Here is a 27887-nt window from a genome sequence, read left to right as displayed (position 1 = left end):
ACCATTCTCTCCTTTCCTTCACCTGGCCTTTCTCTTATCGGACGTTAGGAAGGGAGCCCTCTATTTAATAGACACTTGTATTATCATTATCCTTTCCTCCAAGTCCTGGACTGATACCCTTTGGTTTGACATTATTAGGGCCGTTGACGCCGTTCTTCATTTTTGTTGAGAAATGGAGAATCCCACGTCTGAGACCACACCGGCGACGAGGACCATTAATAATCTAGCTGATATCTTGGTCATAATCGGCTACTTCATTCTGGTCATTGGCGTGGGCGTCTGGGTTCGTAGTTACACCTATCTGTATATCTGTCTGTAGCCTACATAGTTTTAAGTTATACATGACTCTCCATGTATAATTGATCATAATGATGTTATGTCAAACTGGGTATTTGTATAGGTCATATTCCACTTATTGACATGTACAATACAGTAGAGTACGTCATGAGGTAAACCACTGTTTAGGGATTACATCCAGTGAATGTCCTGTCTTCCAGTCTATGTTCCGGACCAACCGTGGAACTGTGGGAGGCTACTTTTTGGCAGGACGGACCATGACATGGTGGCCAGTGAGTTCAACTTGACCTTTAACCCCTTTGACAACTCTTGTATTTTAACTAACCCTTTGGGTCTCTGCTTCCACTAGTTTTTGCTTCCAGTCACCTTTCCTGTTTTGCCCAGTCCCGTTGTATACATTACAGCCTGTATGTGTGTTCAAGGACAATTCCACTCAAAAGCTATCTTTTGGTATTTGTTTAATTAGTCCACTGTTGATACAGTCCCAATATGTTTTGCATGTCAACAGTCAAGTTTTCAAGATATAGGATATTCCAGAAGCAAAGCGTCACATGCCACATCATGACGATGTGTTTCTCCTTGAACAGTTCTCCCCCGTGTCTCTCTCTCTCTCTCTAGGTTGGAGCATCACTGTTTGCCAGTAATATTGGTAGTGGTCACTTTGTGGGCCTTGCTGGTACCGGAGCAGCAAGTGGAATTGCTGTGGGGGGGTTTGAGTGGAATGTAAGTATAATTTGCCCCCTTAAAATAAGTTATGACATGTTATTAGAGAGTTTTGTTTTGTAAAATGTGCTGATCAGGAAATTGAGATTCTTCTGACATTGGAGCCCTCTTTCTCTACCCAGGCCTTGTTTATCGTGCTCCTATTGGGCTGGCTGTTTGTCCCCGTCTACCTCACAGCGGGGGTAAGTTACACAAGACCATTATATGCCAGCTAACATGGCATACTGCAGAGATTTGTGCCCATTTGTCTGTAATTTCTGCATTTCCCATTGCTTAGGTAATTACAATGCCTCAGTACCTGAAGAAGAGGTTTGGGGGAACTAGGATCAGTCTGTACCTCTCCGTCATCTCTCTGTTCCTCTACATCTTCACCAAAATCTCTGTGAGTCTAGGACAGGGCTCCCCAACCTTGTTCGTGGAGAGCTACCGTCCTGTAGGTTTTCGCTCCAACCCTAATCTAGCACACCTGATTCTAATGATTAGCTGGTTGATAAACTGAATCAGGTTAGTTACATCTGGGGTTGGAGCGAAAACCCAAAGGAGGGTGGCTCTCCAGGAACAGGGTTGGATTTAAATCCTACAGGAGGGTAGCTCTCCAGGAACAGGGTTGGAGAGCCCTGGTCTAGGACAGCACTATGGGGCACTGTTTGTAACATGCTAGAAACGTCCCCCACAGTCCTTCATCATTACATTTTCTTCAATATTGATTGTATCTGTGGTATTGCTAAGACTCCTGAGTTCTGTACGTTTTATTGCGGTATAAACATACCTGTGGACCAGTCTGTCTGTCTCCTCATCTCTCTCTCCAGGTGGACATGTTCTCTGGGGCTGTGTTCATCCAGCAGGCTCTAGGCTGGAACATCTATGTGGCTGTGATAGCCCTGCTCTCCATCACAGCTCTGTACACAGTCACAGGTCTGTTTGATCAAATTATGCACAAAACTCTTTCATTACTTGTTGAAGAAAAGGCTGTCCGCGATTAAAGAGAGGTCATGATTGGAAAAGATGACCCATAGGGAAAAAACAGAGCCTCGGGCATTTTGTCTGTTAACCTCAGCCCAAAGTGTGTGTAGGGTCATCTAGAGGTGAATAGATAATCATTGTATTGTGTGTGTGTATCCTAGAGGAATGTTTCCCAACTCCGAGTTTGGGAAACACTGTCCTAGATGACCTCAGTGGTTTGTTCATTAACTGGGTTATTGTTGCCTAGTCACCTTACCCCAATACATATCTACCTCTATCACTCCAGTATCCCTGCACATGTAAATATGCTATTGGAACTTATGCTTACTTATTTACTTTATTGTGCATTTCTTATTCTACTTTCTTGTGTTTTTTTCCTAGTAATACATTGTTATTGATTATTGCATTGTTGTGTTTTGAGTTGTCAAGAAAGGCATTTCACTGTACTTGACACTGAAACTTGAAACGTATTAATCTGTGGTGATCTGTTTTGCTCACTAGGGGGCCTAGCTGCTCTGATGTACACAGACACCGTCCAGACATTTGTCATCATCGCTGGCGCCTTCAGCCTCACAGGTTTCGGTAGGTTCAGAGTCCTGTGTCCAGAGTGCCACACATTCCATCTTGTTGACTCCACTTGTTACTCAACGCATGACGGAGTAAAAAACAGCAAACGTTCGCTCACACCAAAAAACTAAAAGAATTGATAACAAGCAGTCAAAACTTGTACAAAGTGACATCAATCGGTGCTTAAATGTCCTTTTTGTTTATGCATTCATGTGTATATACGGTGCATTCGGAAAGTATTCAGACCCCTTGACTTGGTCCACATTTTGTAACTTTACAGCCTTTTTCTAAAATTGATTAAATAAATAGTTTCCCCCCCCATTTACATAAGTATTCAGACCCTTTCCTCAGTACTTTGTTGAAGCACCTTTGGCAGCGATTGCAGCCTTGAGTCTTCTTGGGTATGACGCTACAAGCTTGGCACACCTGTATTTGGGGAGTTTCTCCCATTCTTCTCTGCAGATCCTCTCAAGCTCTGTCAGGTTGGATGAGGAGCGTCGCTGCACAGCTATTTTAAGGTCTCTCCAGAGATATTTAAGTCCGGGCTCTGGCTGGGCCACTCAAGGACATTCAGAGACTTGTCCCGAAGCCACTTCTGCGTTGTCTTGGCTGTGTGCTTAGGGTCATTGTCCTGTTGGAAGGTGAACCTCCGCTCCAGTCTGAGGTCCTGAGAGCTCTGGAACAGGTTTTCATCAATGATCTCTTTGTACTTTGCTTCGTTCATCGTTCCCTCGATCCTGACTAGTCTCCCAGTCCCTGCTGCTGAAAAACATCCCCACAGCATAATGCTGCTACCACCATGCTTCACCGTAGGGATGGTGCCAGGTTTACTCCAGACATGATGCTTGACATTCAGGCCAAAGAGTTCAATCTTGGTTTTATCAGACCAGAGAATCTTATTTCTCATGGTCTGAGAGTCCTTTAGGTGCCTTTTGGCAAACAGCAACTGTCATGTGCCTTTTACTGAGGATTGGCTTCCGTCTGGCCACTTTACCATGAAGGCCTGATTGGTGGAGTGCTGCAGAGATGGTTGTACTTCTGGAAAGTTTTCCCATCTCAGAGGAACTCTGGAGCTCTGTCCGAGTGACCATCGGGTTCTTGGTCACCTCCCTGACCAAGGCCCTTCTCCCCCAATTGCTCAGTTTAGCCGGGGGGCCAGCTCTAGGACAAGTCTTGGTGGTTCCAAACTTCTTCCATTTAAGAATGATGGAGGCCACTGTGTTCTTGGGAACCTTCAATGCTGCAGAAATGTTTTAGTATAGTTCCCCAGATCTGTGCCTCGACACAATCCTGTCTCGGAACTCTACGGACAATTCCTTCGACCACATGGCTTGGTATTTGCTCGGACATGCACTGTCAACTGTGGGACCTTATATAGACAGGTGTGTGCCTTTCCAAATCATGTCCAATCAATTACATTTACCACAGGGGGACTCCAATCAAGTTGTAGACACATCTCAACGGTGATCAATTGAAACAGGATGCACCTGAGCTCAATTTCGAGTCTCGTAGCAAAGGGTCTGAATACTTATGTAAATGAGGTATTTCTGTTTTTTATTTAATGCATTTGCAAAAATGTCTAAAAACCGGTTTTTGCTTTGTCATTATGGGGTATTGTATGTAGAGTGATGAGGAACATATTTTATTTAATTCATTTTAGAATAAGGCTGTAACGTAACAAAATGTGGAAAAAGGGAAGGGGTCTGAATACTTTCTGAAAGAACTGTAAACTAACTGATACCAATGATGTACAGATGATGTCATGTATTATAGATACTGTACCTCCAAATTAAATACTTTACCATGTTTTAGTTATGACTGCATTTAGTGTCTCAAAACACTATTTCAGTGGTCCACAGTGTGACTTTTAAAATGTGTATTTTGTATTGTCAACTATTGTATCATTGTGAAGTGACAACTGACTCAACTGGTCATGTTCAATTAGCTGCCGTGTCTACTGAATCTGTTAGTGCACTCACTCACTCACTCATTCACTCACTCACTCACTCACTCACTCACTCACTCACTCACTCACTCACTCACTCACTCACTCACTCACTCACTCACTCACTCACTCACTCACTTCCTCAGTCACTCACTCCTTCATCCAACCTCCCTCTCTCATCCACCACCCACTCCTTCATACAACCTCCCTCTCTCATCCACCACCCACTCCTTCATCCAACCTCCCTCTCTCATCCACCACCCACTCCTTCATCCAACCTCCCTCTCTCATCCACCACCACCTTTAGTAAACCACTTCCTTGACCTATCCACACTGTAGACCCACTATAGATCTCCCAGTCCACTCCTCCTGACCTCTGCTCCCTATGTGACATTATGTGTGTGTCCCTCTTCCTTTCTCATCCTGTCCTCAGCCTTCTTTGAGGTGGGGGGCTACAACGCTCTGCTGGAGAAGTACAGGTTAGCACTGCCCTCCAAGAACCAGTCCCTGGAGCCCCAGCGCTACAACATCTCCCCCCAGTGCTTCACCCCCCGCGACGACGCCTTCCAGCTGCTCAGGGACCCCGTGACCGGGGACCTGCCCTGGCCGGGGGTCCTCTTTGGCATCGCCATTGTGGGCGGCTGGTATTGGTGCACCGACCAGGTAAATAAGCTCATAGGAACACAGTGGATGGAATTCATATGTGGGTTTATTTCACAGTGCATTTAGATGTAGATGACCCATTCAAAACTGCACATTGCTGACTGAATCTAATTTGACATAATGTTGATGTCTGCTCTGCTCATTCTGTTGCTATGGTGAGAGATACTTAAATTTGATGGATGTGAAACAACATGGATCAGATGGGACGATTAAATCGTTGGTTGAGTTGATCTGGTATCTGTGTGTATAGGTGATCGTGCAGCGCTGCCTGGCGGCCCGCAGTCTGACCCATGTGAAGGCGGGCTGCATCATGTGTGGATACCTGAAACTGCTCCCCATGTTCCTTATGGTGTTCCCCGGAATGATCAGCCGCGTGCTCTTCCCAGGTGAGTTCCCAAAAATATGCCATCATAGGATTGACACAGAGTTGAGTGGAGAGTTTCATGAACAGGGAAACAAGCACACAGCAAAAGAGTCAGTAAAATACCTTTTTTACCCTGAATATGTGTGTGTGGTGTTCCCTCTCTTTTCCTCCTGTCATTATGGTAACAGAGCCTGTCTTCTCTCTGTTGACAGATGAGGTGGGTTGTGTGGTGCCAGAGGTGTGTAAGAAGGTGTGTGGGACGGAGGTGGGCTGCTCCAACATCGCCTACCCCAAACTGGTGGTCTCTGTCATGCCCAATGGTGAGAAGTCTCTTTCCTCTGCTGAACTTGTTGCTCAGATCTGGGTGACACTTTTACCGTATTATATATATATATTTTACACACAGAATTTGTCTCTCCCCCCATCTCCTCTCCCTCTCCCCCAGGTCTGAGGGGCCTGATGCTGGCGGTCATGCTGGCGGCCCTGATGAGCTCCCTGGCTTCCATCTTCAACAGCAGCAGCACCCTGTTCACCATGGACATCTGGACCCGCTTCAGACCGCAGGCCAGAGAGAGCGAGCTCATGGTCGTTGGCAGGTCTGGGCCTTTTTTCACTTGGTTTACATAGAAAAACTTGGTTTAGGTAGAAAAGTTCAGCTGTCCCAGACCATTTGCTGGAGTAGGTCAATAAAATGTCTGCCTCTCACTGACTCCGTCTCTCCCTCTCAGAGTGTGGGTCCTCGTCATCGTAGCCGTCAGTATCTGCTGGATCCCTGTGGTCCAGGCGGCCCAGAGCGGTCAGCTGTTTGACTACATCCAATCAGTGACCAGCTACCTGGCCCCGCCTATCGCCTCAGTCTTCTTCCTGGCTGTGTTTGTGAAGAGGGTCAATGAGCAGGTGAGGTCAGAGGGTGTGTTGTGTTCTAGTTACATTGTTGTGAGAGGGACGACATAGGAAAAGCATTGGCAATGTAACCTATGAATGTGAGAGAGACATCTGGGCCCTTATTCACAAGGCATCTCAAGGTAGGACTGCCGATCTAGGATCAGGTCCCCCCCGTTCATATAACCTTATTCATTACGATCTAAAATGCCAAACTGATTCTACATCAGCACTCTTACTTTGAGACTCTTTGTGAATACAGACCCAGACATATACCACTGGATGAACTTTTCCTTCCGTTTACTTTGGTACTACATTTTTATTTCAGGGGGCGTTTTGGGGCCTGATGGGGGGCCTAGCTATGGGGCTGTGCCGTATGGGGCCAGAGTTTTGGTTTGGCTCAGGCAGCTGCCTGTTCCCCTCAAACTGCCCTACTCTGGTGTGTGGGGTCCATTACCTCTACTTCGCTGTGCTGCTCTTCTTCTGCACCTCCATCCTGGTGCTGCTGGTCAGCTACTGTACACCGGCCATAGATGACAAACATGTGAGTGCTCGTAGGCAGAATAGACAGTGTGCCTCAACTGTTTTATCAAATGCCTGCATCCATTAGATATTATTAATGCAAGGGAATCTTACCCATTATAATGAGAATTTACTAGAAACACAGAGACGAATAAACCGACGGTGGTATGCATCTACCCATGTAATGCTCTGTGAGTGATTTCTGATAGAACTGCTCTTCTCCTAGCTCCACCGTCTTGTGTTCAGCCTCCGCCACTCCAAGGAAGAGAGGGATGACCTTGACTGGAAGCAGGAAGTGAAGGGGAGGATAGCACGCAGGGAGGCAGAGGAGAAAAGCAGAGACAAGTCTGAGGACAGCCCAGGTATGAGAGAACATACTTCCACTTTGGTGTCAACGCCCCCCACCACTACAGTAGTGCAGATCAAATCCATGATGCGTTGTGGGTAAATTGGGACTGACTGATCTACGATTAGTTTATTTATTATGCGAAAGGATTTGTAGATTGTCTTGACTCGCCTGCAATGTCTAACAAGCCCATAATCTTGTTTTATTTCCTTTGTTAGTGGATGCTGAAGAACCCAAATCAGGTATCTGTCGTCTCGTTGGCTGGTTCTGTGGCGTCAGCGGCACTCAGGTCCCAGAGCTCACAGAGGAGGAGGTTACTGAGGCATCCAAAGAGCTGCCTGACATTAGTGAGGAGCCCTTCTGGAAGCATATTGTTGATGCTAATGCCCTGGTTATGATGGCTGTGGCAGTCTTCCTGTGGGGTTACTATGCATGAGGGGGCTAGGGACCATTGATAAAGTGCACTTTCGGTCATTCTCACTAGATTTTGAATTAAACCAAAAGTGTATGTCATTCAATGGACACATCTATTCATGAAAATAAAGTAGTTCTGTGTAGCCCCTTTCTTGAAATATTATCATCGTTATGAAATTGGGTATAACCAATAATCCACACTCCTATGCTAAACCTGGATATTAGCACACATCTCTCCCCTCGTGGCCATTGCACATATCAAGCGTCACCATCTTGCGTCAACTAGAGTCATGTGGAGGACAAATGGTTTGCAAATCATTTCTAATCTATAAATAAGCAAAAGTAAATCAATATATGTTCAATAACCCCTAGACCAGGGGTGGGCAATTCCAGTCCTCCAGGGCCTGCTTGGTGTAACAGTTTTGCCCCAGCTAACACACCTGACTCCAATAATCACCTAATTATGATCGTCAGTTTAGAAAGCAATTTGATTAAATCAGCTGTGTTTGCTAGGGATGGAGAAAAAGAGTGACAATCAGGCCCCCAAGGACTGGAGATGCCCACCCCTGGCCTAGCCTGTAGCAACTTCTCTATCAAAATAAACATGTTACCAACACAGGTCATCATGCAGAAGGAAACATGTCAAGGGTAAAATTCCAGTTTTAATCATTTCTGTTTATTTGAGAAGCACATTCCCATTAGCATTGTACAACTGAAACCTACAGTGGTCTCCCCTACCCAGTCAGAGGGGTCAAGTGAACAAAGTTCTCTATACTGTATTTGTCAAGGTTTTGCAGATTTAGGGATTGTGAGCAGGACCAGTGGGGTTAAGGCTGGAAGCTGGTGTAGAGAGCTCTATGGTCCGTGTTTCTTTTCACCCGCATTGACGCAAACGACGGCTTTGGCAAAGACTGCCCTCTGCCGACTAGCAGGTTGGGTCTGGGGGTTAGTGGGGATCGGCAATTTTTTTTTTTTTTAAAACAATAAAAAAAAAAAAAAAGGTTAAGGGAGGGAGAACAGTCAAAAAAAAAATGAAAAAACTGGAAATAACAGCAAACATTCGCTCACACCAAAAAACTAAAAGAATTGATAACAAGCAGTCAAAACTTGTACAAAGTGACATCAAATTGCCTTCTCTTGCCCCACACTGTTAGTCTCATTCATTAAAGGCCCAGTGCAGTCAAAAACGTGACTTGCCTGTGTTGTACATACATTTTCACACTATGCGGTTGGAATTATACTGTGCAATTGTGAAGATGCCCTTTTAGTGTAAGAGCTGTTTAAAAACACAGTCTGAAATTTTGGTGATGTATTTTTGGCCTGCCCGGTGACAACGGGTAGTACATTTGTTAATAGACCAATAAGAAAGAGTTCCAAACCTCTCTGCCAATAACAGTTTTCCCCTCCCGAGCAGACCAGTCCCATACAGTCCTATCAAAAATTGTTGCTTGAGAATTTGCTCTTTACCAAGATGATATTTTTGTTTCATTTTGACCATTTTAATTGAAACAATTACAGTAAGGTACTTAATTGTTACCTAGAAATTATTTGATAGAGATAAAAACAGCTGCATTGGACCTTTAAACTTTCACAGACTCCCTCTGTGAGCCAGCCAGTCAGTCCTCAGTGGCTGACCCTATGGTCAGTAAAGTTGAGGTCAGCTTTAGCATTGACAGCACGGCTAGGACGCGACTGTCAGTTGACCAATAGGCAGAAACGTTGAGCATCAGGCCCCATGCAGCACCATACCATACCACGAGCATGGGCCCACTCATCATGAGTCCAGTTTTCACATGTACTAACATCCGAGTAGGGAGCTAGTCGACTGCTAAGAACAAGGTGATAACGATCAGAGAGCTGACAACCCAGGAGAGAACCCTGGTCTTTAGTTCAGCACCAGGGCCAGTGGGGTCTAGAGGGAGTAAGAGGGGTGCTGGGGATGGCCCCTTTACCTCCCGTCCTCCCTCTTAGCGCGGGTCTGCACCAGCTCGCAGGGCTGCAGTACCCAGTTGTTGTCGTGCAGCCCCACGCGGCAGCCCGGTGTGTCCTTGTCTGTGCGCCGGCAGCACATCCAATAGGAGCGTCCATAAGGCAGGTCGTGGTGGTAAGGTTTGGGGTGCCAGCGGCAGAGAGACACATCACCCCGTTCGTACTGCCGCTTGCACTGCTTGCAGGGGTCGTCGCGGTACAGCGGGTCCTGGTTCCAGCGCGAGTCGGTGGCGGGCACACCGTACGTCTCAATCAGAACCTTGAAGTCGTAGCAGGTGCACTTGAGGGCGGCCAGCGAGCGGGTGGGCAGGTAGCTGAAGATGTTGACCATGATGTGGTCGGGCAGTAGCAGCATGTACTGACGAGGCTCCAGCAGCCGCTGGATCTGGAAGCGGATCTCCAGGAAGTCGTGAGAGACGTGGCGGTAGAGACGGCACAGGGAGGGGTCCGAGCAGTCCTCCACACCGGCCAGGGGGGAGTCCGGCCGGTCAGCAGCATCCCCAGCAGGATTGTTGTTATTGGTGCAGTCCAAAGAGCACATTCCATTGCTGCTGCCGGTGCCACTGTCCTCGTCAAACCCTCTCTGGGGCTGCAGGAAGAACAGCTGGCCTGGAGGGGGGTCCTCTGAGCTGTCGGCCACACTGGGCATGGCGAAACACACAGTCTCCTCTTGCACATTCTCTGTGCTGTCCTTGCCATAGAACACACACTGGTCTACAGCACCTGTGACCACCACCTCCACGTGGAAGCCAGTCACCCTCTCCCGGGCCACAGGCTTCTGCTCCCCAGAGCCGAGCTCCTGGCTGGGGTCCGGGCTGCTGGAGGCTGGCCGGTCCGTATGGCCCTCCCCATGGGGGTCAGCTTTTGGAGAGCCGGACAGCAGGAGGCTGGGGTCACGTGACGAGGGGCTGACCAGCTGGTAGAGATCACAGGTGATCTTCTCGTTGGCCCGGGCCCCCGCCTGGCCCCCTCCTCCCCCACAGCTCATGAACATGCAGCGGGGCCTGCCTGCGGGCTCTGACTGCGAGCCAGGATCTAGGCTGGACACCCGGAAGGCAATCCTCACTTCACCTCGGCCGTGGGTGGGCCCAGAGTCCCCGCTCCGCTCCCTCTCCCTGGGCGAGTCCAGGCCCGACACGGGCCTCAGTGTGTTCTCCAGGAGCTGATGTTGGGACTCAAAGTGGGCTATGGCCTTAGCCACACGCCGCGACTCCTGCTGCTCCTCCTCCTCCTCCAGGACACCGTGTGGGGGGTGCGGGGGGTCAGGGCTCTCTGACAGGAACACCATGGGGCTGGGGTCGGAGACTGTGCCCTGCAGGAGCGTGTGTTCGGGGTGTTCTGTGGCGGTCTGTCCCTGGGTCACCATGCCCTGCAAGGCCATGGCTGTACGCTGCTCTACCAGGGCCACCATCTCAGCAACGGACAGCAGGTCAGTCTCGCACACTCCCGGGATGTCCTCTGGGGTGGAGGCTTCTGGGGGCGGGGTGGTGGGGATAATGTTGGTCTGGGCCCGGGCGGGGGGGTCATAGGAGGAGCAGCGCCGCCTGCGCTTGGCCTTAGTGCAGTCCGTGGCCCAGTTCCCTTTCACCTTTATGGCGCTGGGTCGAGGGAGGCCCACCCCACTGAACTGGTGGGCCACGAAGAAGGCAATCTTCTCCTTGGTGTTGCCCGGCTTGATGACATACCAGGTGTCCAGCAGCACCCTCCCATCCTCCATCTGAGTGGCGCCAGAAGGGGTGGAGGGAGCCTGCAGTGCCGAGGCCGGGTCGGCGTCTGGGGGACTGTTCTCGGAGCCGGCATCCTCCTCTTCCTTCTCCTCCTCCTCCTGGCCATCCACGCTTCCCCCGACCTCCAGCGACGTGCGCCCCGCAGTGTCAGCCTTGCAGAGGAAGGGGGCTACCCCACTGCCCCCCGTACCGCGGGGCTTGTTCTGGGAGTAGGTGCCAAAGGGGCGTGGGCACCACAGTCGGATGTGGGAGAAGGTGTCTCGGTCCATCACGGGCCAGAGGGAAGCATATCGGCGGCGTCTAGGCTGGGCATCTGCTGTGCACCACACCACTCATTCTCTCTGTGCGAGCCAGCAGGCACCGTCACGGGAAGAGGGCATACAATCTGTAGGGAGAGAGAGGAATTTTATTACAGGAGCACTATTACAATATTCACCATCATAGGTCATCTAGCTGGGGGAGACAAACATGAGTAATGTCATTTCATCAAATGTAATTAATTACACATCTAAAAATGTAATTGGAGGGAGAATTTCTTCCCATGCATTCTACATGTTGCATTAGTATTAAGTCCCTAAAAATGACCTCATCTAATTGTGTGACATGCCGATTCAGAAGCAACCACTATGGAAGGTTATTTCAACTCCTAGCCATTCAATACAATACAGCAAGAGCACAGCAAATGATAGGCAAATCAGCTCCTAGCCTCTTGGTGGTTCAGAAACAAAGGTCACAGTGCACAAGTCAGGAAAACTCATGCTTTCAGACAGCCTCAACAGCGAAACTCAATTAGTCATTACATACGCTCACTGTAATATAAATTCTCTCGCCTTGAAGGTTTTCAATCTAATTAAAGGCTTCCATTTCGGGGCCTTGTGTCTGGGGCAGATGAAGGGAGATATAAAAGGAGGGGATGAGGGGAAGAAAATGGATTCCCATCCTGACGCTTCAAAGAGGACCTGCCTAATAGGAGGCAAGGAAGGCATATGCCTAACCTATTTTTAGAAAGGGAGAGTAGTGGAGTTGATGTTGAGAGTAAAGGACCTTGGCTGCGGCCTGCAGGAAAACCGTTTACGAAGGGTGCCCGTGCCATTTCATGTTACCAGGCCAAAAATGTGGCACTGGGGGCTTAAGAGGTATAAGTGGCACAAGACTGTTTCAACAAGACATTTAGACCTCTGATGAAGCTGTCTGTTGTTCTTAATATGGTTTTGTAATTTCGTATATTTTATGTGTCTGATGTATGTAGGGCTCATCTGTAAAATACACCCTAGTCTCAGTATGACTTCCCTGTCAAAAATAAAATAGTATAAAAATGAAGAAAAAAAAATTATTTGTGAGACATGCTGATTCAGAAGCAACCACTATGGAAGGGTGCGAGACTCACTGGATCAAATTTCACCTTCTAGCCGTTCATTACAGCAAGAGCACAGCAAATGATAGGCAAATCAGCGTCTAGGCGGTTCAGAAACCAAGTCGCAGTGCACGTGATATATATCTATATCAGCAATGGGTGTGGCTGAAATGGCCAAATCCACTAATGTGAAGAGGCGTCTACACATACACAGGTGTATAAAAATCGAGCACAACGCCATGCATTCTCCATAGACAAACATTGGCCTTCATGAAGAGCTCAGTGACTTTCAACATGGTACCGTCATAGGATGCCACCTTTTCAAAAAATATCTGCCTTGCTAGAGCTGCCCTGGTCAACTGTAAGTGCTGTTACTGGGAAGTGGAAACGTCTAGGAGCAACAACAGCTCAGCCGCGAAGTGGTAGGCCACACAAGCTCACAGAACGGGACCGCCGAGTGTTGAAGCGCATAAAAATTGACTGGTACTGTTTATATACAGATTACCGGTCAAAAGTTTTATAACACCTACTCACTCAAGATTATTCTTTATTTTTATTATTTTCATCATCATTGTAGAATAATAGCAAAGACATCAAAACTATGAAATAACACATATGGGACCATGTAGTAACCAAAAGTGTTAAACAAATCAAAAATATTATATACATTTGAGATTCTTCAAATAGCCACCCTTTGCCTTGACAGCTTTGCACACTCTTGGCATTCTCTCAACCAGCTTCACCTGGAATGCTTTTCCAACAGTCTTGAAGGAGTTCCCACATATGCTGAGCACTTGGCTGCTTTTCTTCACTCATCCCAAACCATCTCAATTTAGTTGAGGTCGAGGGATTGTGGAGGCCAGGTCATCTGAAGCTGCACTCCATCACTCTCCTTCGTAAAATAGTCCTTACACAGCCTGGAGGTGTGTTGGGTCATTGTCCTGTTGAAAAACAAATGATAGTGGGACTAAGTGCAAACCAGATGGGATGGCAGAATGCTGTGGTAGCCATGCTGGTTAAGTGTGCCTTGAATTCTAAATAAATCCCCAACAGTTTCACCAGCAAAGCACCTCCACACCATCACATACAGAGATCATCCATTCACCCACACCGCATCTCACAAAGACAGTGTTTGGAACCAAAAACCTCCAATTTGGACTCCAGACCAAAAGACAAATTTCCATTGCTCGTGTTTCTTGGCCCAAGCAAGTCTCTTCTTCTTAAATGGTGTCCTTTAGTAGTGATTTCTTTGCAGCAATTTGACCATGAAGGCCTGATTCACAGTCTCCTCTGAACATTTGATGTTGAGATGTGTCTGTTACTTGAACTCTGAAACATTTATTACGACTGCAATTTGCGAGGCTGGTAACTCTAATGAAGGTATCCTCTGCAGCAGAAGTAACTCTGAATCTTCCTTTCTTGTGGTGGTCCTCATGAAAGCCAGTTGTATCATAGCACTTGATGGTTTATGCGACTGCACTTGAAGAAACTTTCAAAGTTCTTGAAATGTTCAGTATTGACTGACATTCATGTCTTAAAGTAATGGACTATCATTTCTCTTTGTTTATTTGAACTGTTCTTGCCATAATATGGACTTTGTCTTGAAGCAAATAGGGTTATCTTCTACCTTGTCACAACACAACTGATTTGCTCAAATGCATTAAGGAAAGAATTTCCACAAATGAACTTAAGGCACACCTGTTAATTGAAATATATTCCAGGTGACTACCTCATGAAGCTGGTTGAGAGAATGCCAAGAGTGTGCGAAGCTGTCAAGGCAAATGGTGACTGAAGAATCTCAAATATATTTTGATTTGTTTAACACTTATGGTTACCACATGATTCCATGAGTTATTTCCTAGTTTGTCTTCACTATTATTATTTCTACAATGTAGAAAACAGTAAAAAAATTAAAATCCTTAAATGAGTAGGTGTCGTAAAACTTTTGACCGGTATTGTATTTATGTACACTACCGTTCAAAAGGTTGGGGTCACTTAGAAATGCAGTTCCCGCTCAGCCCAGTCAAAACTGTTCGCTGCTCTGGCACCCCAATGGTGGAACAAGCTCCCTCACGACGCCAGGACAACGGAGTCAATCACCACCTTCCGTAGACACCCGAAACCCCACCTCTTTAAGGAATACCTGGGATAGGATATAGTAATCCTTCTAGCCTGTAATTGAACCCACAAATGCTGATGCTCCAGATACTCAACTAGTCTAAAGGCCAGTTTTATTGCTTCTATAAATCAGAACAAGTTTTCAGCTGTGCTAACAATTGCAAAAGGGTTTTCTAATGATCAATTAGCCTTTTTAAAATGATAAACTTGGATTAGTTAACACAATGTGCCATTGGAACACAGGAATGATGGTTGCTGATAATGGGCCTCTGTACGCCTATGCAAACTCAGCAAAAAAAGAAACTTTGCTTTTTCAGGACCCTGTCTTTCAAAAATAATTCGTAAATATCCAAATAACTTCACAGATCTTCATTGTAAAGGGTTTAAACACTACTTCCCATGCTTGTTCAATGAGTCGTCATACCGCTCAGGAAGGAGACGTGTTCTGTCTCCTAGAGATGAACATACTTTGGTGCGAAAAGTGCAAATCAATCCCAGAACAAAAGCAAAGGACCTTGTGAAGATGCTGGAGGAAACGTACAAAAGTATCTATATCTACAGTAAAACGAGTCCTATATCAACATAACCTGAAAGGCCGCTCAGCAAGGAAGAAGCCACTGCTCCAAAACCGCCATAAAAAAAGCCAGACTACAGTTTGCAACTGCACATGAGGACAAAGATGGTACTTTTTGGAAAAATGTCCTCTGGTCTGATGAAACAAAAATATAACTGTTTGGCCATAATGACCATCATTATGTTTCGAGGAAAAAGGGGGAGACTTGCAAGCCGAAGAACACCATCCCAACCATGAAGCATGGGGGTGGCAGCATCATGTTGTGGGGGTGCTTCGCTGCAGGATGGACTGGTACCCTTCACAAAATAGATGGCATCATCAGGTAGGAAAATTATGTGGATATATTGAAGCAACATCTCAAGACATCAGTCAGGAAGTTAAAGCTTGGTTGCAAATGGGTCTTCCAAATGGACAATGACCCCAAGCATACTTCCAAAGTTGTGGCAAAAGAGCTTAAGGACAACAAAGTCAAGGTATTGGAGTGGCCATCACAAAGCCCTGACCTCAATCCTATAGAACATTTGTGGGCAGAAATGAAAAAGTGTGTATGAGCAAGGAGGCCTACAAACCTGACTCAGTTATACCAGCTCTGTCAGGAGGAATGGGCCAAAATTCACCCAGCTTATTTGACCCAAGTTAAACAATTTAAAGGAAATGCTACCAAACACTAATTGAGTGCATGTAAACTTCTGACCCACTGGGAATGTGATGAAAGAAATAAAAGTTGAAATAAAATCACTCTACACTATTATTCTGACATTTCATATTCTTAAAATAAAGTGGTGATCCTGACCTAAGACAGGGAATTTTTACTCGGATTAAATGTCAAGAATTGTGAAAAACTGAGTTTAAAATGTATTTGGCTAAGGTGTATGTAAACTTCCGACTTCAACTGTACATACAAAACATAGTAAAATGACTGAACAAGCCCCACTCTTTCCATCCTGTGATCCCAAACAGGTTGAGACAGACAGCACTAGTATAACACTATAGTTTGGCAACTCTTACCAGGCAAACGTAGGTTGATATCTAGCCTATCTATACTTGTCGCCAGTTGAAAGCATGATAATGTGAAATGTGTACCTTCGGCTGAAGAGGAATGTCTGACTAGTCTGCTACACAGGCTGTTTGTGTGTGTGTGTGCGTCAGAGGCCAGAACTACTCCTGGGCTGGTTAAGGGCTTTATAATCACACAGCTCCAGCTAAGAGCCTGCAGATTACTCTCTGTATGAAGTACATCCCAGGGCCACCACCCCACCGATAAAAAGATTGGATGGCGTAACAGGGACAGTGAGCGTCAGTCCATCTTTGTGACTAAAACAGGCACTTCCTGAAGCAGTGAGAGAGAGGCAGTGAGTGGCAGCCAGTGCATGATTGAATGGCTCCAGTCAGATTTCCTCTCTATTGACCAGTATCTATTATTCAGAGCCAGCCAGCCAGCCAACAGTGCTTCAGAAGATGGAAAGATGGAAGAGGGCAAGGGGGGGGGGGGGGGGGGGCAGTCCACTACCAGTCATCCAGAGGCTGGAGTCAGTAGCTTTAATCCATGCTGTAGTCTTCGTTGTCAATTAATAGGCTATACGACGGTTTACCCTGCAATTTAATTAGGAAGTAAGGCGGCCGATGAACAGGTGGTAGTAAAATGCTACGATGGTAATAGATGGCATGCAGTATGCAGTTCTAATGACTGGCCTAGTAGCCTATAGGCTAGCTATTTTACACTTGTCTCCATACCAGGTGTTAAACAAAGCTAAACTCTGCAGGGAGATGTTTAAAGACATCTATACTGGCTTAATATCAGGTAATGAGTAATAACCTGAATATATGAGAAAGTCCACATAAAATATGAGGACATGAGACTAGAAGTCCCTTCCTTGTATTCGAATGATATCCACGGGCCAAAACATGGCCCAGATGTTGCCGACAATCTGTATTCATGAAGACTTCATTCCCCGACAGATGATAACTGCATTATTATTGCAGAGGTTTTTTCGTTTCTCATTTGAAACAATTCCTGCAAATTAAGGCTTGTTTTAATCTTTTTGCATAATCCACCAAATCCTGTCCATGCCCAGCAGTACAGAAATCGCTGAGTGCCGTGCTAGAGGCTCGTCTCTCACTGTCTCCCCAAGTTGTCCGACCTCTGAACTACACACACCAATGCAGGAGGATTCATTCCTCCATCATGACCTCGCTCAAACAATCCAGAGACTTTCTGTTGGAGGAGATTCAGCAGGCTCAACATCATAACACAATGCTCCAGATTAACCAGGGAATGTATAGAAACAAAACAGTTGTCAATTGGCCACATGACAGCCACAGAATAAAATGTCAATTCTAAAACTTGCGTTTCTATCTGGAGCATTCGGAAACATTACGCCCACTAAAATACCACCGTTAGAATAGTCTCAGGCATTGAAGGAATGTTCAGCACTACACCATTCCTATTCTATTACAGAGAAAATGTCATATTGAAAAGACAACTTAGGCACAGTAAGCAGGGAAGGACCTTTCAAACAAAAAAACACTTGTTATTTTTTTCTTCTTCTAATTCCAGGCTGTCCTCAGATAATTCAGACAGCCCCCTCATTCACCTCCAGGGCTATCCTCCCTCTCAGAGGCTATGGGAATGGTGGGCAATGCAGGGAGGTGATAAATGGTGCTCGCCTTGGCTGCGCCTGCAGGGACAATACAGCAGTAGTCCTGCAGCAGGTGAGGCTGATGATACTCGTCTACAAAAACAATGGACTCCCCCCATCCCCGATAAAATGAACCCAGAGTGCCTTCGTCATGAGAAGGTCAGGCAGACAAGCTGGCTATAGAATTGTTTGGTCTGTCTATGATATCTATGGACTCCTTTAAACTATAGCTCTTCATCAGGTTGTTTCTTCCACCACTTGGCTTCAACTAAAAAAATTTAATAAAAAATAGTTCATCAACCCCCTTACTCAAATAGTGTTGGTTGTAAGGGCCAGGACAGTGGTCGCCAAAATGGTGAATTGTTGTTTATCTGTAAACATTGAATACAAACCATGCCAGTACAAAACTGATATACAGGCTATTCTGAGAGGATTTTAGGCTGAACCAAGCAGGCGCATCAATGGATGTTCCCTGGAACTTAACTATTGAATATTTTTGGCGCCAAAGGCTTTACGTTTCAATGCCCCATTGCTCCACTATTCCCATACTTCTGATTCTAAAGTACCAAAGATAAAGATGTATAGGCCTAGTTCTCAGTTGAATAACAGATACCAGCTCACCAACAACATAGGTGCTCATCCTGTAGTTTGATTACTTCTTTAGTCTTTGAGAAAAGATTAACGCCCACAGATGACTTATTTTTGGTCCGGTCCAGACCGGCCTTGATTTGGCACAAATAGACATCCATGATTGGTCCAGATTATGTTTCACAAGTTTTTCAGAGCACAACACAAAAAGTTGAGTACAGTATACTTCAGTACAGCAGAGTAGAATAGAGTTCAGTTGAATACACAGTAAAGCACACTAATGTACTGTGCTGAACTACTAAAATATTTAAGAGCCTTTGAACGGGCTATGAAGTAGGTGCCAGGCGTACAGGTTTGTGTCAAGAACTGCAACGCTGCTGGGTTTTTCAAGCTCAACAGTTCCCTGTGTGCATCAAGAATGGTCCACCACCCAAAGAACATCCAGCCAACTGTGGGAAACATTGGCCAGCATCCATGTGGAACACTTGACACCTTGTAGAGTCCATGCCTGACGAATTGAGGCTGTTCTGAGGGCAAATGTGGAAACAGACATCAATGACTGGCTCAGATTTGGCCCGGTCCAACCAAATGTGGTCTCATTAAAATAGCCAGTGTGTAGAATAATACCCAAATATGCAGAGGTCTATATTGCATATTTCTACATTTGTGTGCCTATTTAGGATACAACACCTTAATATCCATAATGATGCAAGCATTTATGTGTAGTACAGATCAGGGACCTATGATGAAATTCTGTTATCGCAATTCTAAATCCACTTCATACTGTAGTTTAATAACCAAAATACATTTTTAAATAACCAAAATATATCAAGGTGTCATAGCTGACACCCCATTGTTTCTGCAGACATGGTTGAATCTTAATTCAGAGTATATATTTAACAGTGTTTGGAAAACGTGGTCACCTAGCCAATGCTAAATCAAGAAGCTGAAAACTAAATAGACAGAGAAACGTTACTGCACTGAGGAAGTACAGGTGACATTGACTAGCTATAAACAAAGCGCCTTCAGAATTGTAAGGCACATTTCCATTAGGTTGTAACATACAGGTGGTCAGCATGGGTAACCATGATTAGCCAAGGACTAATTATTGACATGCTCATAGGTGTTCATTCAGTTGTCTAACGCTGATCAAATGGTAAGTTGAAATGTGCAAAAATGTCATAATTTTACAAGAATTGCGCAATCTAGCTAGGAATAGGATGAAACAGAAATCCAGCCTGTGTGGTTTAACTATTCTTACAACTACAGTAACGTTAACTAAGTTAACCCCCGAGGTCCGTATTAATAAACCAAGTTGGTTAACTAGCTAACTAATGTGAGCTTACGTTAGTAAAAGTGATTCTCATATAACTAACCTAACTAGCAACTATATGATGTGCAGGCCAAAGAAGTAACGTTAAACACTCATGTTAGCTAGGTAACGTTAGCTATCAAAGCTAGCTAGGTAACGTTAGCTAACCAACATCATTTCTTTGCTGCTAGTTTAGCTTAACGTTAAAAAGTTAACGTTGGCTGGCTAACTAACTAGGCTGAGTTAGCTAGCGCGCTACAGCCCAAAGGCCAACAACAATCGCGTTGTTACATTGATGTTACGAACACTCGCCAAGGCGCGGCTAACTGATAGGCACCAACTGATCGTCTTTGACGAAAATAAAACGAGTTAGCCAACTACGTTAAGGGGTGTAACGTTGTGTGCTGACTAGGCTAACGTTGGTTAGCCAAACAAAATTGCAATGGAACCCATATTGTGTGTTGCTGGCTAACGACGTTGACTAGCTTTTGAATTTAAATACAGCTAAGCTTCGCTAAAGTGAAGTAATTAATGTTTCTGTCATCTTACCTGTAGATCCGCAAGCACTTGACCTGCAACAGTGCTGATGACAGTAACGTTACTAGCAAGCCCCCCCCCCCCCGGTCGTAAAACCTGTTTTCCTCTCAACAACCGACCGATGAATCAGATTGAGCAAGGATAGGGGTGCAGGTGACTCGGGTTATCTTTTACTTGTCCATTAGCTAGCTATCTGGCTGCAGAGTACTTTCCAATATCAACCTAATGTTAATATCGAAGCCTACTGTCCGTTTTTCAATTCTACACAACCTATCTATACTGATCCTGTTTCACACTCTTCCTCGTTCATCTGGCTACCTTTTCAGAACTGACACAGGCTGACCTTTACGGTATGTTCTCTGAACAACCAAAATAATCGGAGTCAGAACATCCGTGGAGAGGAAGGCCATCTTGTTGACAGGCAGCTGCATAAGGCCCACAGCCAATAGCAAGGCAGAGTCGATGGTGTGCCCATATATGGCATATATGGCCCCACTCACCCCCCTTCTTAGGTCTCACTCCTCCGCATCTCTCTCAATTCAATTCAATTCAATTTAAGGGGCTTTATTGGCATGGGAAACATATTATAATGAAACCGGCAGGGAGCAGGCCTCGAACCCTCGACCTTCTAGCCCGAAGTCCAGCGTGCTATCGACTGTGCCCCAAAAGCATGCTCAAGCGGCAGAATCGATATCTGCGCATATACATCAAGGGTCGTTACAATATGTTAACATTGCCAAAGCAAGTGAAGTAGATAATATACAAAAGTGAAATAAACAATACAAATGAACAGTAAACATTACACTCACAGAAGTTCAAAAAGACAATAAAGACATTACAAATGTCATATTATGTATTTTTACAGTGTTGCAACGATGTGCAAATGGATAAAGTACAAAAGAGAAAATGAATAAGGATAAATATGGGTTTATGGTGTTTGTTCTTCACTGGTTGGCCTTTTCTTGTTGCAGCAGGTCACAAATCTTGCTACTGTGATGGCACACTGTGGTATTTCACCCAATAGATATGGGAGTTTATCAAAATTGGATTTGTTTTGGAATTCTTTGTGGGTCTGTGTAATCTGAGGGAAATATGTGTCTCTAATATGGTCATACATTTGGCAGGAGGTTAGGAAGTGCAGCTCAGTTTCCACCTCATTTTGTGGCCAGTGTGCACATAGCCTGTCTTCCTCTCTCAAATTCAAATTCAAGCTGCTTTATTGGCATGAAAAACATTGCATCAATATTGCCAAAGCAACAATGTATACAATATACATTGTAATAAAATAAAATAATAAAGAATAACAAATAATGATATAAAATGGTAGTAAATAATCATAATAAGACAAAATAACAACAATAAAATGGTAACAGTCAATACTAGAAATATAATAAATATAAAAGGCTAAACATGGAAAATGAAACTATACCTAACTTATAACTAACTAACTGTCAGCCTCAGCATTACATCAGTACTACAACTCCCATCATCATTACCACTACTACTACCACCACCATCACTAAACTGCTATCACTACCATCACCCATACCACTACTATTTGGAATAAGAATCACAACAATATAATAGTAATAACAATAATAATAACTAAGTTACTGTTTACTATGCAGGTGTTATTATTCCGTTTTTGTTTTTCCTCTGGGTTTAATAAGTTAAAATTTGGAATAAATTTAGTAATTTCTGTAAATAGTGAATCTCTTGGTGAGGAAGATTTATCACAGTAAAGGAGAAAGTACATCTCTGTTTCTACCTCCCCTGATGTGAGGTGACCACATACACACTCCTCTTTGGGTAGCCATGTCTTTTTATGTCTGCCGGTTTCTATTGCCAATTGGTGGTCACTCAGTCTGTACTTGGTAAGGATCTGTCTCTGCTTCGTATTTCTGACAGAGTAGAGATAATCAGACAATTCATATTCTCTGTTTAGGGCCAAATAGCAATTTATACGGCTTTGGGATTTTGTTTCGTTTTTTCCAATGTTGTAAATATGAGTCCTTTGATTGGTTCATGATTTTGTTTATTTGAATTCTTTCTTTTTGGAGCAGTACTGGTGTCAGCTTGGTTGGTTAGGTCCAACACCAGCTGACTGAAAGGGCTCGTTTCTGGGCTTAGCTCTTGGGTTTGAAGTGCTTTAAATTGGAGACTTGAATTTGGACTTGAAATTAGATGTAGCCAAAATGTTTATGATCTTTTGTGTGTTTTCATTATCACTGGAAAGCGGCCAAATTCTGCCCTGCTGTAAGGTTCTGTGTTTATTTTCTTAGTCATCCTTGTGTTTTGTTTCGTTGTGTTCTTGAATGTAGCCCTGTTTCATTGTGTTCTTGAACGTAGCCCTGTTTCTGTGTGTTCCTGAATGTAGCCCTGTCTTTCATTTTTGTTTATTGATTTCACCTGTGTTAGTTACTCACCTGGTCTCATCAGCTCCTTATTTAGTTCAGTTCATTCTGTTTGTGCCTTTGTGAGGTATTGTTTGTTTTGACTCTACTAAGCCTTGTCTGTTTGTGAGATCCAGTTATAGCATTCAGTCCAAGTTTTGATTTACTTGCCTGTTTGCCTACCTGCGTGTGACCGATTCCTGCGTAGACTAAATAGTCACCTGCTGCGTGTGAATCTACAAATTTTTCTCCCTGAGTATTCATGACACCTACATGCATTGGTTGGTATTTCTTTGGAATTGTAGAATTTTGGACAGAATTCTGCATGTAGGGCTTAAATTGGATATTTGTCCCACATTTTAAAGTCCAGTTTATTGAGTGGTCCCAACCTCACTTCCACAAAGAGCCTATTGGTAGGATTACGATGTCAAATATTTTGGTCCAAATTCTAATTGGGATGTTGATTCTGAATAATTTCACTTTTATTGTATACAATGCTCTGCAGGCTTTTTCTTTGAGTGCATTCACTGCCATATTAAAGTTTCCTGATGCAGATATGGTCCGACCAAGGTGTGAGTATTTTTTTTTTGTGCGTTCAATCATGGGTGAATTCAGGGTGAATTTATATTTGTTTGACTTTTTTTCTTTCTGGAAAATCATGATTTGTTTTAAATTATTTACTATGAGGGCCCAATTATGGCAATATTGCTCTAGAATGTTAAGGTTCTGTTGAAGACCTTCTTTGGTTAGTGACAGAACAAAATCCTTAGCATATAGCAGGTATTTTACCTCTGTCAAATACTATAGTGTGTCCTGGGGCTGGAGGATAGTCCAACATGTCTGCTAATTCACTTATATAAATGTTGAAAAGGTTTGGACTCAAACTGCAGCCTTGTCTCACACCTCGGGGTTGTGAACATTTTTTTTCTGTGTACATTTCATTAAGTCATACACCTTAACAGATTTATAAATAAAAAAATTGGGGTGGGCTGGATGTGTTTATTAGTGTGATGGTTGGGGGGGAAAAAGCCAATTTGACATTTACTTATTTTGTTTCTTGAAGAAATTCTTGAATTCAAAATGCTACAGAACCTTTCCCAAGTTGCTGTTTACACAAATTGCCCTGTAATTATTGGGGTCTGATTTGTCTCCACTTTTGTAGATAGGGGAGATGAGCCCCTGGTTCCAGACATCAGGAAAGCAGCCAGAAGTTTTTACTATGTTGAACAATTTAAGCACAGCATTTTGCATCTAAGGTGTGCTGTTTTTCAGCATTTCATTTCTGATATCTAGACCACAAGCCTTTGGTTTTATAGCTTTTCATTTTGTTCTTATTGGGTAATCTAGTGGAGTTTTTTTTTTCATTACTAATTCAAGGATGCTAAATTTAACTTGAATTTCTAATTGGTTAAGTCTTTTTGTGGGATATTTATGTATAGATTATCAAGATAAGTTTTCCAAATTCCTTCATCTTGTATGGCTAATTCTTGTGGCTCTGTCGTGCTTAAATTGTTCTAAATATCCCAGAACTGATTTTGGTGAATTGTGTTTTAAATTTCATCAAGTGTCTGACAATGGTGTCTGTGGTCTGACGGTGAATGCACTAATGGAGAAGGGGTTGACGTCGGTGATGGCATAATCAACTACACTTGTCCCAAGACAAGACGGACAGTAAGTAAACCGACCTAAAGAGTCCCATCTAACTCTACCATTAAGCATGTCCACGCCTAAGGCCCGACAGACGCTCTAACTCCTTCAAATTTTTATTCAGTATTTGGTCAGGACTGTTTCTATTATTTATAAGGCAACTCTACAAGGAGAGGTGTCCAAATATGCACCTCCTGGAGTCAACTTAAAGCAGCCAAAGCCTAACTGAACTTGGACTATATTTGGGAGATTTAAAAAAAATGAAGTTTTCTTTACTAAACAGAAATACCACGAGTATAGCAATAGGCCTAGTAGATTTCTTTCTTACCAATTAAAAAAAGAGCAGTCAGAGCGTACAGCGTACAATCATGGCTATCCGAACAGCAGAGGACGAGGTCACATATGACCCAAAAAAGATACATTTAACTTTTCATGATTTTTACTGCAAACTATCTACTTCTGAGAGAACATATGGAGGCAGAACTCCATTCCTTCCTAGAGGGAATCTCACTACCTAAACTATCAGAGACCGACCACGAAGATCTCAACTCCCCCTTCACTCCTGAGGAGGTCCTGGAGGCAATTACCTCCATGCCACCTAATAAGTCCCCAGGCCCAGATAGATTCCCCAGAGAGTTCTACAAAGCTTTTTGGCACTAGCTTAGCCCTACTTTCATGCCAATGCTGGGTGATTTTTGCAAAAACGGAGTTCTCCCAGACTCTATGCACACAGCTCGCATTAGTGTTGCTCAAAAAAGACAAGGACCCTCTATCCTGCTCGTCCTTCCGGCCCATGTTGGATTTCGACTACAAAATAATTACCAAATTGCTCGCCAAAAGACTAAACACTCTCTTCCAAAATAATAAAAGCGGACCAAACTGGATTTATTAGAGACCGGTACTCTTCTGATAACATTTGCCGTCCTTTTGATATTTTTGATCAAGTAAACGCACAGAAGACCCCTGTCCTGTTGGCTTCACTGGATGCTGAGAAGGCGTTCAACAGGATGGAGTGGAGCTTTCTGTTCTGTCTTAGAAAAGTTCAATATGGGCCCAAACTTTATTAAATGGATTAAGTCCCTATACTCATCCAAATGCCATGGTGACTACTAACGGACTGAACTCTGACAGATTCCCTTTGGGATGGGGCATAAGACAAGGGTGCTCGCTGTCCCCCCCCCCCCCCCCCCCCCCCCCCCCCCGCTCTACTTGTTGGGGGCGGAGCCTCTGGAAGAGTCGATAAGGAGCAATCCAAGTATTATGGGTGTTTCTGCAGGCGGCCTGCAGCACAAGATTTCGCTCTACGCGGAGGATGTCTTGCTCTACATATCCAACCCTGAGAAATCCCTTCCTTACATTTTAGACAACTTGCCATACTGAGCAATTTTTTCAGGATATAAGAAATTTTAACAAATCCACTGTTTACTCTGTCAATCTTACACTCACCAGCTCTATGAAGACACTATGTCCGTTCCAATGGAAGACACAGGGGTTTCAATACCTTGGGATCTTTGTAACACCAGATCTGAATTGCCTTTTCAAGGAAAATGATCTTCCACTCCTGGATCGAATCAAGAACGATCTCCAAACCTGGATCTCCCTCCCAATTAGCTTAGTCGGAAGGATTAATGTAATCCGTATGAACATCCTCCCTAGATTGAACTATTTATTTCAGATGCTCCCATGCTATCCCCCAGTTTCCTTTTTCAAAACAACTAATCAAAGCATCACCAAATTTATATGGGGCAATAATAAACCTAGGATCAAGTTCTCCACTCTATCGAAACCTGAATCTAAGGCTGGTCTTGCCCTTCCCTCCCTTCAATTGTACTACTGGTCTGCCCAAATCCGCAACATGCTAACATGGATCACAAACAGAGAAGACTCAACGTGGATTCAGAAGCCCAATCCTGTGGTTCATCGGCCCTTAGCTCAATTATATTCATTAATAACTTTAGTGAAGTGGGCAACATAATCACAAAGGTTTTGGCTAACAGCACCCTACTAGCATGGAGGGACTGTAAGAAATACCCGGGCATTTCCTCCCAAATATGTTCTCACTCGCCTATAGTATGCAACCCAGACTTGCCAAAGCCCTGAGTGGTGCCAATTTTAATATTTGGCATACTCTAGGGATCAGGAACTTTTCAGACCTATTTCATCAGAAAACCACTACACTGAAATCCTTTCAAGAGCTCTGCAGTGAATACATTGTGCCAAGATCCATTTAAAAAAAAAGATATATCTTCAAATTAGATATGAGGAGGTTTAGAGCTCAGCTGAATGAAGTTGAAACCCTTCTTGCTACAGCACAATCCATTAAAGGCAAAATCTCCTATATCTATAGACTCCTTTCTGAGGAAATAATCTGGGAAAGGGACCTTGGTCTGACTATCAGTGATGAGTTATGGGCGGAGGTTTGCGACAGGGTATACTGCTCCTCTACTAATGTAAAAATTGAAAGAATCTAATTCCAAATTTGTGTACAAATTTTATTACACTCCAATGAGATTCCATAGAATGAAAACAGACATTTCTCATAGCTGTAAAAGATGTACCTCTGAAAGTGGAACCTATATGCATGTATTTTGGAGCTGTAGAGAGATTGCCAAAATCTGGCAATCTATACATACTGCTGCACAGAAAATACTAGATGTACAGTTTGATATGACCCCGTGTATCTATCTTTTTAATGCCCAGCAGGACTTTGTTCTTGATCCTGACAGAGAAAATTTGTTTATCACTATCGCATACTTTGCTAAGAAATGTATTCTTCTATTGTGGGCTTCTAATACCTCTCCTACATTTAAAATGTGGATTGACCAGATTGTTGACTTTCTCCCTCTTGAAAAGCTCACTTTTGACCTCCGCAAGAGACAGTCCAAGTTTGATAGACTCTGGTCTCCACTACTCAACTACACTGCTCAAAAAAATAAAGGGAACACTTAAACAACACAATGTAACTCCAAGTCAATCACACTTCTGTGAAATCAAACTGCCCACTTAGGAAGCAACACTGATTGACAATAAATTTCACATGCTGTTGTGCAAATGGAATAGACAACAGGTGGAAATTATAGGCAATTAGCAAGACACCCCCAATAAAGGAGTGGTTCTGCAGGTGGTGACCACAGACCCCTTCTCAGTTCCTATGCTTCCTGGCTGATGTTTTGGTCACTTTTGAATGCTGGCGGTGCTTTCACTCTAGTGGTAGCATGAGACGGAGTCTACAACCCACACAAGTGGCTCAGGTAGTGCAGCTCATCCAGGATGGCACATCAATGCGAGCTGTGGCAAGAAGGTTTGCTGTGTCTGTCAGCGTA

The 27887-nt window shown here is 44.2% G+C and overlaps 2 protein-coding genes across 5 annotated transcripts; one reads left to right on the top strand and one right to left on the bottom strand.

Moving 5' to 3' along the window:
* The first annotated feature begins 22 nt into the window (after positions 1–22).
* On the top strand, positions 23–7829 carry slc5a2 (solute carrier family 5 member 2). Its single transcript, NM_001140069.1, is given in 15 exon segments — positions 23–283; positions 498–569; positions 916–1020; positions 1143–1202; positions 1298–1402; positions 1830–1935; positions 2485–2565; positions 4929–5158; positions 5409–5544; positions 5735–5842; positions 5968–6118; positions 6251–6419; positions 6733–6948; positions 7153–7288; positions 7491–7829. Coding segments are annotated over 15 exon segments (2004 nt in total). The 5' UTR covers positions 23–172; the 3' UTR covers positions 7709–7829.
* Positions 7830–8340: 511 nt separating this feature from the next.
* Positions 8341–20955, bottom strand: LOC106580832 (F-box only protein 46). Of its 4 annotated transcripts, none has more exons than XM_082966532.1 (3): positions 20537–20955; positions 18709–19202; positions 8341–11787 (listed from the first exon to the last, which is right to left on the bottom strand). In XM_082966532.1, exon 3 carries the CDS (start codon positions 11669–11671, stop codon positions 9635–9637), a length of 2037 nt encoding a protein of 678 aa, XP_082822658.1. In that variant the 5' UTR covers positions 11672–11787; positions 18709–19202; positions 20537–20955; the 3' UTR covers positions 8341–9634. The 4 variants fall into 4 exon arrangements, with proteins under 4 accessions (XP_082822658.1, XP_082822656.1, XP_014017778.3 ...); XM_082966530.1 differs by lacking the exon at positions 18709–19202 and adding an exon at positions 13500–13697; XM_014162303.3 differs by lacking the exon at positions 18709–19202.
* Positions 20956–27887: the final 6932 nt, after the last annotated feature.

The sequence above is a fragment of the Salmo salar genome, chromosome 20 (genome assembly GCF_965601325.2).
Source record: "Salmo salar chromosome 20, fSalSal1, whole genome shotgun sequence".
In the NCBI taxonomy this organism is placed as follows: Eukaryota; Metazoa; Chordata; class Actinopteri; order Salmoniformes; family Salmonidae; genus Salmo; species Salmo salar.
This window is presented reverse-complemented; position numbering and strand designations above follow the sequence as displayed.

Bases quoted from the DNA above. Each gene is read 5' to 3' on its own strand.
- LOC106580832 (XM_082966532.1), bottom strand. From the start codon at position 11,671: ATGGACCGAGACACCTTCTCCCACATCCGACTGTGGTGCCCACGCCCC.